General features: G+C 44.0%; 1 protein-coding gene across 2 annotated transcripts in view; it reads right to left on the bottom strand.

The window, feature by feature from the left end:
- Positions 1 to 1,893: 1,893 nt before the first annotated feature.
- Positions 1,894 to 17,672, bottom strand: part of IFT43 (intraflagellar transport 43) — a 118,041-nt gene continuing 102,262 nt past the window's right edge. For both annotated transcript variants that reach the window (XM_036769510.1, XM_036769511.1), the window contains exons 6-9: positions 4,311 to 4,383; positions 3,961 to 4,036; positions 3,228 to 3,290; positions 1,894 to 2,225 (exon numbers count right to left, since the gene is read on the bottom strand). In XM_036769510.1, the coding sequence (XP_036625405.1) occupies positions 2,106 to 2,225; positions 3,228 to 3,290; positions 3,961 to 4,036; positions 4,311 to 4,383 (332 nt within the window). In that variant the 3' untranslated portion in view covers positions 1,894 to 2,105. The remainder of the gene's footprint in view (positions 2,226 to 3,227; positions 3,291 to 3,960; positions 4,037 to 4,310; positions 4,384 to 17,672) is intronic.

Genomic DNA, 17,672 nt, shown 5'->3' with positions numbered 1-17,672 from the left:
CAGCTCTTGCTCAGGTTGGATGTAAGATTCCTAAGGTTGGTTCTCAGGTACCTGGGGTGGTTGAGTGAGCCAGCAACTGGGGGAGTGGTGATATTAATTGTTCCATGTTGGCTTCAGAGTGATTTGGGTTCACAAAAAAACAGACTGGATGGAAAACCTCTTAGCAGTCATGGGATTTGCTCAAAAGAGGAGTATGTTGGGCTAGGGCTGTGATTCCAGAAAGGAAGGGAAAAGGGGACCCCAAAGCCACTAAATCCCTGAGTTTATAATTAACGTAAAAGCATCTTCTTTTTCCTGCACGGCGCGCCAGGGGAAGGGCACTGTAGTAACACAAAAATAACCCCCCAGTGGGTTTTTGATGTGCCGATCCTCTTTGTTTTTCTGAATTTTAATGAAGGGCTTTCCAGGCGGGATGAGAGAAGTGCCCAGCCTTCCCTCTGGCCGAGGAGCTGAGCTCCGTTAGCTGGTTGCTGGGTTGCATGGGTCTGCTCTAAGCAGCGTCTCCAAGAGGCAGGCGGACGGGGTAGGGCTCAGATGAGCTGCCTCGGTGGGAAGCAGATTAAAAAAAATTTAAAAATAAAAGATCTTTCTCTTCAGAGAAAGAGCTTGGCCTCAACTCCAGATTTTGGCTCATTTTAGGAGAGCAGGCTCGTGGGTGCCTGCCAAGGGCATAAGAGGGAAATGTGACTTTTCCGAAAGGTTAGGGGCTCCTGCAAATGAGGGAGGAGGGGGCTCCATTTCTCGGATTGAGGCGTGAGGAAGTAGAAGAGAAGGAATAAGATGGGGACCTTAGACATTCTAGGCATTTAATACCTGGATGGATAGATGAAATCTTTCTAGTTGATGCCAAAAGATGAATCAGGGGAAAGCTTTTTAGGATCCTTCTAAGGATGCTGAGGAGAATCCATTTGGTTTCTATGAGGCAACAGTATATGCTGCAGGAGCCAAAGTCACAGTCATTGGTGACTCTCCTTGAGTGAGCAGATGTGCCCGTGCAGGACTCTGGGACTAGTATTCTACTGAAGTTATCAGTTAAATCAAGAAGGCTTGGGTTCAAGTCCCGCCTCTGAAAGGGGGGAGGGGGAAGGAAGAAGTATCTATTTATTAAGTGCTTACTGTGTGGCAGGCATTCTGCTAAAGGCTTTACAATTCTATCTCATTTGAGCCTCGCAGCAAACTTGTGAGGTAGGTACTAGTATTGTCCCCATTTTACCAACGAGGAAACCGAGGCCAAAAGAGGTAAAGTTACTTGGCCAAGGTCACCCAGCTCTTATCTATGACAGGATCTGAACTCAGATCTTCCTCATTCCCAACCGAATTGTCTGCCATGTGCTCAAGACCACATCTGGCTTTCACCTCTCACTCCCCGTAAGTGGTCACAATATTTGAATCTGAACTGCATATTTCTACTGGGAAGTAACCAATGACCACATTTTACATAATTATAACTTTAAAAAGTACAAACTCAAATACACGAGACCACTTCCAAGGACTAGCGGTAACAGGGTCTCTGCCAACATCATCAACCAAATACCAGATTCAGGGTTGTATCAGGGGTAGTTCCCACCTTGTCCCTATTCCCAGTAAAATTTCACTTGTGGTCACACAAAGGCCCCACAAATGCTTGATCAGATCTTGTGCACTGGAGAATTCTTTAAAACACAGGGTTCTGCAAATAGTAGGTGGTTAATACATGTTTGTTGAATTAAATTTCCAATTTGATCCATCATTCTACCTCCTTAAAATTCAAACGATGCTTCCTCACTTTCTCCCCCTTGTAGCTAATTCTTATCAGACCGCACTCTAAGACCTGTCCCGCAACCTTGAGGTGGCTCATCAAATGCCTGGGCATTCTTATCAAGAAGATGTTAGAGAAAAATGGGAGAGATGGTCACTGGACAGTGAAGCAATTTATTGCATTTGAAATGATCCAATGTTTCCTGCAGAGAATGCATAAATATTTGTATTACAAAATATCTGATATAAAAATCTAGGCTCCTGCCAACATTTGACTTTATTTAGTTTCAGGCTTAGAGCATTTTGTCCAATACAAAACAGTGATTATTATGTACAGGGGTGAAATAGGCTACGGTCCGAGCAAGGGTTCAGGTGTGTTTAGGCTGCCCAGCAGGGTCTTCTTTCTCTGACTGTCCAAGATCCCACTCGGTGAGAAGCTCCGAAGACACTTCAGTGTAGAGGTGATCCCAGCCCCAGCTGACGTCATCCTGCCAAGAGGGGCACCACCACGTAAGACAAGAGTTTCTCCACCTTCCATCACAACCAGCTTCTCGTGCCCATAAACCAGTACTAGGCCTGCATGAGGCCAAGCTGGTATGATGGCTAGAGCTGTACACAACTACCCAGTTGTCAGAGCCCGGAGGTGGGGTGAGGGGGGCACTTTAACAAGCCAATGCCATTTTTAGTCCTTCATGTCAGGTAAGTGGCTTTATCGGGTTCAGGTTTATTAACATACATAAAATTTAGAGCTAGATAATGATGAGTTAGTTCCTAAGGGACCCCTGGCCCCTTACAAAGCTCTGTCAAAGTCCCTCAACCATCACCAGCAGCACACACTCCCTACTATTTATGTCCTGGGCCCTGAATAAGCTTGCCTCCATTTAGCACTAGGGAGAAAATATACAATATTACTACGCTTCCTGGTGTGGGGTATTTTAGCAAAATAAAATAAGAGCTCTCGAGGGCTATAAACTAAGCAACATCAGTTGGAAGAGGTACTAAATGCGACAAGGTTAAAAAAAACTGGGCCGGTGTTTTCTACCTGATTCCAAGAAATTCCAACTGTCATTTTCCATCCCACCTTCCACCCCTCCCTTTCCTCAAACCCAGTTCTCTCCAGGAAAGCTCCTGTTTACTAAACAGAGACCTAAGCAAGTCCAGCCTTCAAGCCCACCTTAAAGTCCAGCCCAAGGAGTGCAGGTTCAGAGGTTACAGAGTATCTTAAAGGGGTAGGCACAGGACTCTTGAAACCAACCAAACACTTATTAATACTTGTATTAAGTATTAATACTTGTTGGATGGACTGATTTTCAGCATGTTAGATGGTTTGGAGTTAAATCACTAATAACTTCTCTGCATTTCCATAAGTGAGTATATTGGGCACTTAGGAATTTCAGTGGGTATCTCAAGGATCACTGAGTATAAATGCCTCTAAATGTCCCAAATTGCTCAGGAAAAAGCCTCCTACCAGTTCCTGGTTATGTCCATACCTCTCGAACTTCATGCTCTGGAGCAAGGACTTTGGTGAGGAGTTTCAGATCAATCTCTCCATCCTGTGAATAGAAAAAAAAAATGTCTTACCCCAACTGCCTTAGCAGGCTTGATGCCTGAAAACTCAATACTATAAAATAGTGCATTCCCCAATCCAGCGCTATAAAAATCTCCCAACAAAAGAGCAGAACTTTGGGCTGACTATATGGCCTGTGAGATGAAGGAAGCATCCTACATACCACTGCATGCTGTGGACACTGTTAGGGGAAAGCTGATACAGTATTTCAGACTACAGCTAGGAAGGATTAACGTCACGAGCATGGAATGGGTGGGTACTATATCTGCAGGACTGAATGAGAAGGGCAGAGGGTCCATGGGGTAAGGAATAGTAAGCTAGTATCTGGAAAAACATGAGGATCACAGGACTTAGATCCCTAGAACAAAGTGAGATCTTTCAGTGATCCAAGAAGACAAAATTGGTGTCACGGACACCAGAGAACTACTACTGTAATAGTCATGAATAGCGACAGTGGTGGAAAAGAAATGTCTGTGCTATAGAGCTATTCAAGGAGCAGAGAAGTTTATACAAGGTGCGTTTTGTTTGTTTTGTCAAATAAAATAATAGATGGGAAGCTCTTTGCAAGCCTCACGCCCCCCATGCAGATGTTAGCTGTGATTACTGGTTATTATTATTAGTAACAGTATTTTTTTTACAGAAGCCTTTCTACTCACTAGTGTCTGGAAGGCAGCGTACTTCATCAGGTCGTTGTCTAAGTCACGATAAGTCATCACCCGGTTTACTTGGATGCTGCAGAAGATGGAAAGAATACCAGGACCAGGTCATGGAGGGCCACTGCTCTATTGGCCAATGGCTCTCCCATAACACCGGGGACAAGGTAAGCACACTCAGGCATGACAAAATGAAAATCTGAGGGATGAATCCCATCTCTGGCACTATATAAAACCAATATTCTCTCAAGGAGCCAACGTCTCCATTTACAAATGGCAGATGTTTTGGAAAAAAAGATATTCATCTTGTTCCTTTATATTCCTAGCTCGGTTTCCAACCTCACCTCTCTTACCTGGGAGGGGCAGCCACCTGCAGAACAAAGTCTTCTTCCTGCACCTCTTCTAGATCTGGTATCACTGGGATATCTGCAGTATGAGACAAACATAGGGATGTGAGGGATGGGAAGAGGATTCCTGGCACCAATTTCCCTTTCCTGTTCATAAGGACTCCAGCTGGGATTAGGGACCCATGGGAGACATCACGCCAGGGCTCGCATTCATCATAACAAACAACCCTGGAGTGATGAAACTATCAAATATGTCAGCATTTTGTCGTAGCTTGCTTAGAGTCCCTAATGTGACACTTGACACAAAGACATTAGCACCAATATTCTCCTATTGATACTATCTAGTAGTGGACTCTGAAATACCATAATCTTCAGAGAATCAGAACTGTGACAGACCCAAAAGTTAATGGAGAAATATGACGTGTTGCCGATAACAGTTTAAACACAGGAAGAACCATGGAAAGTATCGTCCAAGAAGGAAGTAATCATAAAGGGAGGCGGGTTGATGACTATGCAGTGAGAGGGGGATAGCTGAACTGCCTGAGCACATCTCTGGTGTCCGTGCTCAACTGAAGGTATCTAGGGTTGGGTACATTCTCTGCAGAAGACCTGTGTAAGGGGAGGCAGAGAGGTGGCACAGTGGACCGAGCACTAGGCTTGGAGTCAGGAAGCCCTGAATTCAAATCTGGCCTTGGTCACTTCCCAGATGGACGACTCCAAGCAAGTCACTTACTTCTTCTCAGCCTCAGTTTTCTCATCTGAAAAATGGAGATAATAGCAGCACTACCCTCCCAGGGCTGCGGCAAAGTTCAAACGAGGCTTACAAATGAGCCTTCACATACGGAAAAGCATTCTGCAAACCCTAAAGTGCTATAGAAATGCCACTGATTGTTATTCTATGAAGAAGAGGCGTTTGGGAGAAAAAGGCATGATGCGATCTGCAGCAGAGGGAGAAGCATCCACACTGAAGAGATTACAGATCCACAGAAGTATCAGAATGTTGGTTAAAGCCCAGGTCACCATCTAGCCAGGGCGCCCTGATGCTCCAAGAGGCGCCTCTTCTTCCCCTGATGGAGGAGGCCAAATGTGCAAGTGCAGTATTCTCAGAGAGAGAGAGAGAGAGACAGAGAGAGAGAGACAGAGACAGAGAGACAGACACAAAAACACAGAGATACAGAGACAAAGAGACAGACAGAAAGAGACAGATAGAGAGGCAGACAGATGGACAGAGACAGAGAGAGAAAGATAAGCAGATGGAGGGAAACTGAGAAACACAGAGAGAGGCAGATAGATCTATAGAGAGACAGAGATGGACAGATGGACAGAGAGAGATAGACAGACAAATAGACAGAGAGCAGAGACAGAAAGAGGGAGGGAGAGAGAGACAATGACCACTAGGGGATTTCAACTGAACCTAGTTCATACTATAGACAATGAAACAGAGAAATAACCAAGGAAGAGATTAGCTGAGAGAGTCAAGCAGGGACCCTTCCTCTTAGGGTTCTATAGGCTGAATTCAGCTTTATTCAAAAAAGAAAAAATGTAATCATTCCAGGAGCAGCTAGGAAGCCTCCTGCCACTTTCACACTGTTCATTATGCAGACTTTGAGATTGCTCTAGTCAAGCTAAGCCGGAATATATAAATGGCAGCTCCAAACCTGGTGTCTATTACTACTCCCAACTGTGGCATGTCACAGCTGGGAGGAGAGAGAGGGAAAGGGAGGGAGGGGGGGTAGGTGGAGAGGGAGAGGAAGAGATGGAGAGGGAGAGGGAAAAAGAGAACCAGACACCGAGACAGAGATACACACCAAGAGAAAGAGAGAATAGAAGGGGAGGGGAAGAAGGGAGGGGAGACGGGGGAGAAGGAGAGGGGAGAAAAAGAGGGAGAGACAGAGACAGAGACAGAGAGATAGAGACACAGAGAAAGAGACACAGAGACACACACAGAAAGATATACACAGAGTGAGAAAGTAGAAGGGGATGGGAAGGAGGGAAGGGAGAGGAGGGAGAAGGAAGGAGGGGGAGGGAAGAAGGGGGAGAGAGAGAGAGAGAGAGAGAGAGAGAGAGAGAGAGAGAGAGAGAGAGGGAGGGAGAGAGAGAGGAGAGGGAGAATAAAAAGAATGGAAAAGGAGATGGACAAGATATAAAATAAAAATAAAGGACTAATAAAGGATATCTAAAAAGCTGACAAATATATACCAGCTACTAAACAATTAAGCTATGGATAGAATGACCTACATCTAGGGGGTGCAAATTTATTTTTCAATGGTTATGCAGTATTCTTTATCTGACTGAGAATGAGGAGTAGCTTTTAAAATTCTATTACTTGTGCAAAGATTGAAAGGCTTCAAAAAACAAACTGATTTGCTGGGTATGAAGTATGAGCATCAAGAGCTCAGTGCAAATTCTGCTTGGGTGGCTCTCCAGCAGCCAGAGAAGGCTCTTGGGGCAGCACTGGCCCAGGCCCAACAGGACTGTCTTGCTCAGGGACCACAGGGTTGTAATGAAGAGGCTGGCTGCCCTGTACTTCGTGGGTAATGTGCCATTTTTGGAAGGAGCCAGTGAGCTGTTGTCTAGTTCTCCCTGACTGTATTGCTGCAGCCCGAGATGAATATTCAGGAGATGGAAAGTCAGCTCTACCTGCTGAGTCTGGGGCTCAGGACAGGGTTTTCCGAAACTCCATTCTCCATCTACAACTCTTCGATTTTAGGGTCCATCCTGTCAACTCTGTCCAGCTTCTCAGAGCTCTAAGGAACAGAACTTCCACCCAATGTCCACTTTGCCCCTCTGCAGGCTCCCGTCTTCGTGTCTGTCCTCCTCCTCCAAATGTGCAGAAAGAGTGCAATGCTGGCCCATCTGTGACAGATCAGAGGTCAGCTTGGGCCTTGGCAAAGGGGCCATTCAGAGCTACACTGGTGGGCTGGCCACACAGTGGGATTTCTCTCTAATTGGCTGCCTGGTGCCCAGCAGAAACCAGCAAACTGCCTGAGTGGGACAGAGCCTGCAATGACAGCAAGGCCAAGACAAGCTGGAGCGTTCTGGTACAGTGACAGCTTGAGCAATCTCAGCAGAGCTGGGGCATCCAACTCCCCAGCTCCCGGTGGAACAGGTGGCTATGAAGCCATTTTCAGACTCAGGCAAACTTCAAAGAACCTAAAAAATATGCAATTTCTGGTTCACAAGTCACAAAGGGCATATGTACAAAGGAAGAAGTACTTGGGGAACTCTCCTATTGCCGCCCCCCCCCAAACACACACACCCCTCTCTGTAATGACCCATAAAGAAGGGCCCAGAAAGCTATATATAAGGAATGTCTGTGACTGTTAGACAATCAACTATGCTAAATGACCTTGACCTGGAAGTCTAGGCTGCCAATGTTATTTGAGACCCAGAGGGTATTATTTAGTATTTTAAAATTCAAGAGAAGAAGACAACTCTGACAGGGGTTACATAAGATTCTTTGTTGTTGCTGAGTCACTTTCAGTCCTGTCTGACTCCTCATGACCCCATTTGGGGTTTTCTTGGCAGAGATATTGGAGTGATTTGCCATTTTCCTTCTCTAACTCATTTTACAGATGAGGAAACTGAGGTAAACAGGGTTAAGTGACTTGCCCAGGATCACACAGCTCCTAAGTGTCTTATTTTCTACTAAAGTCCTTCTCAAAGGTTTCTCTCACCTCAGTGGGGAGGAACCCCTGGCTTCCTTGAAAGCTTTGCTAACTAATTGCAAGCGCTGGCAAGGTCTCACTGTGCCACAAAGTCTTTACAGGCCCAGTGACCAACTGTATGTCTCTGGTGAGAGAAATCAGCCTAGTTAAGAATAAGTAGACAGGGTACTGGCCCTGGAGTCAGGACCACCAGTTCAAATCCAATCTCAGACACTTACTGTATGACCCTAGGCAAGTCACTGTCTACCTCAGTTTCCTCATCTGTCAAAAGGATATAATAATAGAACAGCACCTACCTCCCAGAGCAAATAAGACAATACTTGTAAAACGCTCTACAAATTTTAAAGTGCTAAATAAACGTCAGCTACTACCATCAATGTCATTAGAAAGGCTCGTTGTTAGGCTGGCCACAAGGTGATGGATTTCTTCAGCCACAGCGACTGTCCAGAGGGTCTGTCCTGAGCCAGTGGAGGGCTTGTCAGGTAAAAGGACAAACCCTTGACGTTCTGAAGTATGTAAGAGACAGTCTGCGACTTGGCTCCAGTCCTACTGAAAGCCTCCTCATCCACGGCTCACTTTTCTGCTGGAAAGTGGAACAACCCAACTTCTGCAATTAAATTTAAAAGCATGCTTCCCTTTTCTGCCGCTCCTAATCAAATGTCAAACCTCTTGATTAAACAGTATCTTCACCTTGGTCAGGGGATGGGCAAAGACAGCAACTTTTATTTATTTAACACATTGACTCCTCTGTCAGCTGGACAGTTCTCTCTTGCACCTCATACAGCCTAATGAAGAGGCGGCAGGTCTGCTGAAAGGAGTCAAGAAGGCCTGTCTCTGAGAGGCGGGGGGCGGGAAGGGAAGAAGAATTTATTTGTTAAGTACTTACTATGTGCCAGGCCCTCTGCTAAAGGCTTTGCTATATCATCTCATCTGGTCCTCACAACGAACCTGTGAGGGAGCTGCCGCTCTTATCCCCATTACACAGAGGAGGAAGCTGAGTCAGACGGCGGTCAAGTGATGTGACCAGGGTCACGCAGCTCATACCTTGGGGTCAGATCTGGTGTTTTATCTACCGTGTCACCGGACAATGACATCGTGCTTACTATATATGTGCCTGTCACTGTGCTAAGTAAGCACTTCACAAATTTTGTCTCATCTGATACTCACAACAACCCTGGGAGGTAGGTACTATCACCATCCCCATTTTACGGATGAGAAAACTGAGGCAAACAGAGGTTAAAGTGACTTGTCCAAGGTGACACAGCTAGTAGACGTCTAAGTCTAGATTTGAACTCAGGTCTTCCTGATTCCAGGACAGCACTCTATTCACTGTACCGCCGATCTGTCTATGACACACATGGGCCGTGCAACCTGGGGCAAATCACTTAATCTTTCAGTGCCCTAGGCAACCATTAATATAAATGAAAGAGAAGAGATGAAGACCTGTGTTGGCAGAGACAGTTTCCTCACCTGGGACTTCCCTATGCCATCTGAATTGCTGGCTCCATCACTATCCCTAATGAAACATCCCTTAGTACCTAGAGTGCCCTCCCCAACCTTCAATCAAAAATCCCCATTCCATATTATTCAGGGGGTCCCTAAACACCCCTACCTATTATTTTGGGGTGACCAGGCCAATTGAGAGAGAATGACAGAACACAGGGATTCCTGGAGACACTGGCCTATGGGCCCTTGGGTGGGTGGAGGGGTCTTTCAGCGGCCGAGGAGCTCAGCTTTCCTTACTATGTCTTATTAAACTTGGACCCATAGTGCAGAAGGTGCCCAGGTGATCTCAATAGCCACAGAGGGATATACCTTAAATATAAAGACAATTAACAAAGAAAGCCCCTTGGTTGCAATTAGACAAAATGATTCCCAATTCTTTGAGCTAAATTGCCGTTTTCCTTTAGCAACAGTGGCTTTTCTTTCTTGTCTTCTTTGTTCTTTGTGGCTCCCGGGCTCCATCCCCGCCCCCCCTCCTGTGGTCACAGATTGTGGTGCCATAAGCACAGAATTCAGATTAATGACTTGATAATGATGGATTTACATAGAGAGCATCCTTCACTCAGGAAGATTCCCAAACAGTCTATGGAGGAGAGGCACTGTCGGGAAAGCAACCTGGACCGGCATGTAGCCACCTCTGGAGGAGGGGAACAAGCTCCATTTCCCTTCATTTCCTTGTTCTCCAGTCACTTCCCAGTATAACATGCTGGGGCAGGAGAGGGAGGGGTGAGTGAACTGCTTTGGGGGAGTAAGGTATGAACATCACCCTGAGAACTGAAAACTGGCCAGAATTCTGACCTTTGTACTTCATGTCGTCTCTTACAACATTGTCCAAACATCATCATTCTCCTTGTCCAAATCCTCTTCTGTTGTCTCCCCTAACTAGGGCTTCTTTTTGGAGTGGGAAGGCAGGGCAATTAGGGGTAAGTGATTTGCCCAAGATCACACAGCTAGTAAGTGTGTCAAGTGTCTGAGGCTGGATTTGAACTCAGGTCCTCCTGATTCCAGGGCCAGTTCTCTACTCACTGAACCACCTCACTGCCCCCTAACGAGGGCTTCTTAAACAAATTCATTCTTCATTCTTCTCAACTGACTTATTGCCTGGGCTGCTAACATGGACTCTCCCATATCTTCCTGGTGTATCTGCCGCATACACTGCCAGCAGGGGGTAGTAAACCCATTCTCAGAAGGTGAATGAATAAAACCACCCATTGACCAATGTTTAATGAGCACCTACTATGTGCAAGATTCTCTTAGGGCTCTACAAATACAGATAGTCCCTGACCTTGAGAAACTTATAGTCAACTTGAGAAGATGTGATATGTGCATATAAAAAGGTAACGCTATTACAAAAACATGGGATGCTTCAAGCATTTGCATGCTGTTTTCATGCAGAGGTCATTTTAATATTCTCTGCATCATTCCAATTTCAGTGTATATGTACCTGTCCCCAAACGTTTCTTAAGTAGGATTTTTTGTAACAGAGAAGCGAAAGCTCTCTACGGATGCTTTCTGGGGCTCTACTTCTATGAGAATTACCCTGCCTTTAATTGATAGTGCTAGATAATGTGTTTCTCGAGCCCTAGTACGACAGGCTAGCTTCATCCTTCCACATCCAGGAAAATAACAAGCCACGAGGACATGGCAAAGGCTTCGCACTGGCATTCCAGCGTAGATCCTTTGACTCCTTTCCATTAGGGCCCCCTTCTTGGAACACAGATCCTATGCTGAGTAACACATTGTCCTACAAGGGATGACATTTTGGTAGCCAAGAAGAAAGCTCTGCAATGGTCCCTTAGGTATCCTATATTTCAGACCAATGCATGAATCAGGAGTGCTTTGTGTCATCCCCGCCTCCCCCCTGCCCCTATCCCTGCACCATTGGTGCACAGGGTCCTCCCAGGCATCCTCTCTTTGAGTGGGATGCTTTGCAATAACTGACGGGAATACAACTAAACTTGTGATCTCACTAACTAGGAGCTCCTGCTACCGATGCTGGTCAGAATCCTCTCTGCAGCTTAAGAGGGTTGTCTGCAGAAGAGGGCCATACTCCCTAGCTGCAGGCAATTGTGAAACATTGAACAAAATAAGTGAAAATGTAATAGAACATAGACAACTTTTTAGTTGCCCTGTTTCTTTCCGAGTTGGACACTCCTAGCCTAGAAGTAGCGCTTCTTAAACTGTGAGTCGCGACCCCATCATGAAAAATTTGGGAAAAGTAAAGGTTTCTGAACGCACAACAACCAAAAATTAATTAAAAATCAAACACATAATGAATCCGAGGTGTTTCTAGCAGCGCTTGCCCGAGTCGTGTCGCACAACTTCACTGCACCCTCAGTTCTGAACACAAAGCATGTGCACTTTGCACGGCACATGCCGTCATGCCACGCGATGCCAAGGAACACCACTGAAATGCACAAAGGGGTGGAGAGTGGAAAAAGGTTAAGAAGCCCAGGCCTAGAGCACTAAGGAGTTACTGGAGGCGAGAGTTGAACCAAGGTCTTCCTGATAGAGAGGCCAGCTCTCTATCCACTACACCATGTTTCTTCTCAGGATCAAAAAGGAAGTTAAAATATTAACCTTACTGAATAAGTAGCAGTTGAGATGACTGGCTGGTTGATCACTTACTGGGAAAGTTATGCATTTATATAGCACTTTAAGGTTTTCAAAGAGCTTTACAAATAGGGGAAGGATGGGAAGAGAATAAGCATTTATGTAAGCACCTACTCTGTGCAAGCTACTTTCCTCACAATGCTGTGCTTTTATTATCCCCATTTTACAGTTGAGGAAACTGAGGCAAATAGAGGTTAAGTAATTTGTCCAGCATCACAAAGCTGATAGGTATCTGAGGCCAGGTTTGAACCAACTCCAGGTCCAGTGCTGTATCTACCGAGTTACCTAGATGCCTTCTAAAAATGTCATCTGATTTGAGTCTCACAACAACCTTGTTGGGTAAGTGCTATTATTAGCACCATTTTACAGATGAAGAAACTGAGGCAGACAAACATTAAATCACTCACCCTGGGTTGGACATTTGGTAAGTGTCAAAGGCTACATTTGAATTTAGGTCTCCTGACTCCATAGGTCCAGTGCTGTCTTCACTGGGTGGCCTAGAAGGGATTCCTGTTCAAGCTGGACTTGATGACCTCTAAGGTCCTTTCCAGGTCTAAATCTATCCTCCTAGGACCTCTGAGGGTCAGTTCCGACTCTAGGACCCTTTAATCCTCTCACACCCAGACCTGCGTTCAAGCTCAATTGAGTCTTACTCACCTTTCCCTGCTCCTCCCCTTGTATCTCTGATCTGTCTTGCACAGTTTTGAAATAATTGGCACAGAATTATGTACTTCAAAGGTACAATGTGCAAGGCTAAAATGATTGTTAAGAGTCAAATTTAAAGAACTGGATCTTCAAGTGGGCAAGTTTTTCAAGAAAGGTAGCCCATGAATGTTAAGAAGCATTACCTTGCTCTCTTTCTGACACAGTGTGACACAGGTCTAGATGTCACGCCAATTAAATGCCCAAGAGAAGACGATGGTGAGTCTTAGATAAGTATTAGTAATAACATGCTAGATAACCATTGTAAATAATTAAATCAGTTTTCAGAGATCTGAAAAACAGTCATTCACATCAATCTACATATTTATTATTATATTATGTTATATTTATATTATATTATTATTACATTAAAGTACTACTCTGAAAAGTTCCAGAGGAGTCATTCCAGCTTGAGAAATTCGATTGTTTTTTTTAAAGACCCTTACTTAGTTCAAACATTCCCTTCCAAAATAGCTCATAATGGATGCTATGTGATACATTTTGTGATGTCTTGAATTAAGGACTCACTTGTCTTTCAGTACTAGTGAAACAGAAAGAGATATCCTCAAGCCATCAGAAAGTTTGCAAGGAATACACATTGAGAATGCTATATGCTCTCTACTGTGGAGAGCAAAACCTAAGTCATTTTGCAAGGGAAAAAAAGAGAGAACAAAGGCTCCATTTCAGTCTGGCCTCTAAGCCACAACCCAGGTAAATGTCTTTCAGGAAAGCATCTGTCTTACTAGACTACATCTCTCCAGGTTTGTCTCTTTTGTTGACATATTTGTTAGTGATTTCTGAATGAGATTTCCTTGTAGAGTCTGGGGGTACCATTCTTTGTTTGGCCAAAGAGGGCTATTTGAGATCTTTTCCTTTTCTATAATCCCTAATATTCCCTTCATACTGATACCTTACCAAAGGGTAAGAGTAGATTACAGAGCCATACCTAATCACCTAGGGATCTATCTTGGCCCTCACTGGGTTTTAGCTGAGTTGTTGCTTCATTGAAAGTATAAGCAGGGAAGACAACCTTTCTGGTAGGATGACCTCTTTTACTTTCTTTACTAAGTCCTGACCACCAGGAAAAATCTTCCCATAGACATATGTTCTATTTGATCATATCTAATTCCTTTCTGAAGGGTAAAGCAAACTTATATTGTATACCATTCAAGCATCTTTCTACCAGTTTGTCCATAGACAATAAGTCAAGGGCTTATTGTTAAATGCCAGAAATTTTTAATAACAAAAAAGTGTAGGATTTGGAGATACTGCTTAAGGCCACCCCAAAAAAGGGTTGGTACAGCTAGACACCCGACTAGCTCTGTCCCCCAACTCAATAGTTTTCAGTAGGATGAAATTAGAAGAGCCCCCAATAGCCGATAAACAAAAGGAAATAACTGCTATTATTGGAGAAGGAGAAGATAACTTCAAACCAACAATCATTATAATTTTTCTCTGCTGCTGCAAAACTTTGTTTTACTGAATGCTGTTACCTTCTGCATCACGTATGGGGAATTTTAAACAGCCAAATGGAAGAAGGTCTGATTGAAGATGAAGTTAAGTGAAAGAAATTGGTCTCATTTAGCACATGACAGGATTCATCTGTGTTCCCAAGTCCACTGAGGTAGCATCATGGGCGTTTCATATTCATGAGCTGCTGCGACACTGTGTCCCCTCATTTACAAAGAGCCGTGTTCAGCAAATTCCGTCCCTGTAGACACTCCGTGCATTTCATGGTCTTGTCAGAGACACATCAAACACTCCAGTAACCAAATACCAGAAAATGGCTTTAATTAGTGGATCTCAATCGTATAAATAATTTTTTTTTCTAAGTGGAAAAATGGAGAATAAAAAAAAGAAAGAAAGAAAAGTAGAAAACTATAGGCAACAGGCTTCAAAAACCTGAAGGAACAAGGGAAAGAGGCAGACCCTGTGGAACACACAAACAAGCTCTAGGTCTCTTGGAAGTCTGACACAGTCCCCTGTGCAATCGCTGAATCAGAGAACAAGGGGGGCAAAAACAGCTCTCCGGGCACCTGGCAGGTCCATTTTATGAAGGTGCATCCCTGGCGATTTCAATTGATTATAGTTGATTCCAGCCTGCCCGTCACTGACAAAGGGAGAAAGAAGCAGGAAGCCCCCACTGGGGCAGGGCAGGGACAACAATGGGACCTTAGAAAGCTGAGAAGAGAAAGTATAATGCAGGTCATAAAATTTAGTGAGAAGGCTGCTGTGTGGCCCAGCCCCCCTTGGGGCAGTGATTGTGGGAGATAAGAGAAATTCTAGGAGACAGCACCACAATGAGGGTGCTAACCACCAGTGGAGGGTACACTGTAGGTTTCTCATCCATGTTCCATATATTGAAACGCCAAACAGTGTTTTTGCTAATACTGTTGGGGGAAATAAAAAGATCACAGATGGGCAGAGAAAGAAGATCAAAATAGGTGGCTGGTTCAAGCATGCACTCCAAGCTGTGACAAGCTCCCGTGCCTGAAAATAGATCGGAGAAGGGGCTTCCGAGTTGGCTTGGGTTTCTGAGTTAAGTGAGGCTCTGGCTCATTCAATTTGGGATTAGTGAGATCATCTGGGCGCAGAGTGGGGATTTCCTGCAAAGGTAATATAGCACAAAATATTAAACTCCTGATGTTGGAGGGTAGGGGTTGATCACAGTGATCTTATATGCACCACAATCCTCCCCACCCCCCATTCATTCCTAGTTAGATACCCAGTTACTAAAAATTCTACCAGAATCAATTCTAAGGATAGTCACACAAGAATGATCTTCCCAAACTACTCAAAGGTTAGAGTGATGGAAAATCTGGTAAGACTTTGCTGTACTAGGAAGCCCAGATGGTAGGAATTTTGACTGTCAGCCTAGGACCCAGGGCCAAAGAAATGACTAACACCACTCCCAGGAGCGACCTTTGTGACATTACTGGAATGCTGACACTTGACTTTGTTGAGAAAACTCACACCAACAATGGTTGGTGAAAATGAAAACCAACTAACAGCTGTAGAAAACAGTTCTACAAGAACATAAAATCTCTCAGAATTTCATTAGTAGTTCAACTTCCCCTTACTTTATTATTTTCTTTTTCTCTAAAGATATGCTCAGGACAAGTAGGGGTAAAGGAACTGAAGAAGAGATGATGAATGGTGTGTGTGGGTATGTGGATGTAAAAGAGGGGAATGTTGGCCAGAAGAAACAGAAGTAGAAAGGCTCTTCGGTAAGGCCAGAAAGAAATGATATGGTATTAATGTAACAGAGAAAGAGCCTTCTCAGAACCTCCTGTGGAAGTATGTTAGAGACCAAGCATATCTGATTCTATTTCATCCTCTTCATGTTACATTGAAAAAAAAAAACAAGACAAACTACATTTCTTTTATGCCAAATCCTTAGGTTTTATATTTTTTTCCTTATATATATTTATTAAAAAAATTTGCCTTTGATCGGTGCAACCCGTGACATCCCCACATACAGAATGCTTCTGAGAAGTTTCCTCTGCACAAGGCCACTGCTGGTGACAGCCAGCCGGTTTTGATCACAGCCATCCCGAATCGGATTTTCATAAGATAGATGAGGAGTCTTACTGCTGCTCTCTCTCATATCAGATGAGAAACAGAGGGGGAGGGGGAGAACGGGTCCTGAGGGAACAGCGCAACAATCAAGGGCTCGGTGGTTCTTTCTCTGTCCCTCCACTGCTGCAATTTTCAAAGGAGTTTGCCTCAGGCAGTTTTAAATGATGGTGTCTCAATTCTGTAATCATCTTTCAAGAGCTTTTTCTTAAAGGGTCTTTTAGGTAAACCTAGTCCGTCAACTACACTTATGGACTCAGCAATCACATTCCCAATATGAGACCCTCTGCTTGTGTGTATATAGATATGTATATGTGTGCATATAGTGCATACATGTGTATTTGTAGAAAGCAAGTGAAATTCAAAGATGGAAGGAACGTATATCTGGCCACACGCAGTTCATCCCTTATGCAGTGTAAGAAATTGTGGGTAATACTGCTTATTCCCTAGTGTTTTGCCAAGCACAGGTTTTAATTTCTGAAGTGAAGGGACACTCCTTACAAACTAATCTCCATGTATGTTGCGTCTCATTGAAAAGACTTCTCTAAGCAAGGGCAACTGTAAGTTATGTCCTAAACCATAGACTGAGGTGATTTAACAGACAGAGCCAACTCCAGATGCATAAATGTGCCTGTCTCTTCCCATCTAATCTAAGTGATATCTGGCTTCCAGGTAGATGGAACAATACACTTGCAAAATTCAAACTAAAAGATAACAGAGTATTATCTATTAACAATGATAATATTCACCACCAATTCCAGGTCATGGCTCCCTTTTTGGTCTTACCCATAGCCCATTCCATCCACCCCTCAAACATCACCTGTTTTTCTCCTGCTTCTTCCCTAATTGCAAAACACGATTCTTATCACTTGAAATAGGTGTCTTAACTTACAACTCTGAACTCCAACTTCTTTCTAGACAAACCATCAAATCCCTAGGCACTATGTTGTTTCCTTAGGGAACTGTTCTCTCTACCAGAAGCTTGTCAGCATTCAGGTCTTCTCACACTCTCATTTACTCTTTGTAGGATATGTGGAATCAGTCCGAGTATTCCTTTAAATGGGCTACCACTGGATGGGAGGGTAGTTAGAATATGGAAATAGGTATAGAATCAGTCAGAACTAAGCAGGATTAGCCCTCCATTGTCCTTATTCTGTCCTCCACATTCAATTGGACCAGAACCAGAGCTGGTATAGAATAAATAACTTGATCTCTGTAATGATCTCAGAAAGATTTAACTCTTTTACTTTCATCAAGTGCTAATGTTAGGCAATTTGTAATTTATCACTTTCCTCCAAATGGACTT

This window comes from Trichosurus vulpecula, chromosome 8 (genome assembly GCF_011100635.1).
Source record: "Trichosurus vulpecula isolate mTriVul1 chromosome 8, mTriVul1.pri, whole genome shotgun sequence".
NCBI classification, from domain to species: Eukaryota; Metazoa; Chordata; class Mammalia; order Diprotodontia; family Phalangeridae; genus Trichosurus; species Trichosurus vulpecula.
The sequence above is the reverse complement of the archived record's forward strand: the minus strand, read 5'-3'. Positions and strand labels throughout refer to the sequence as shown.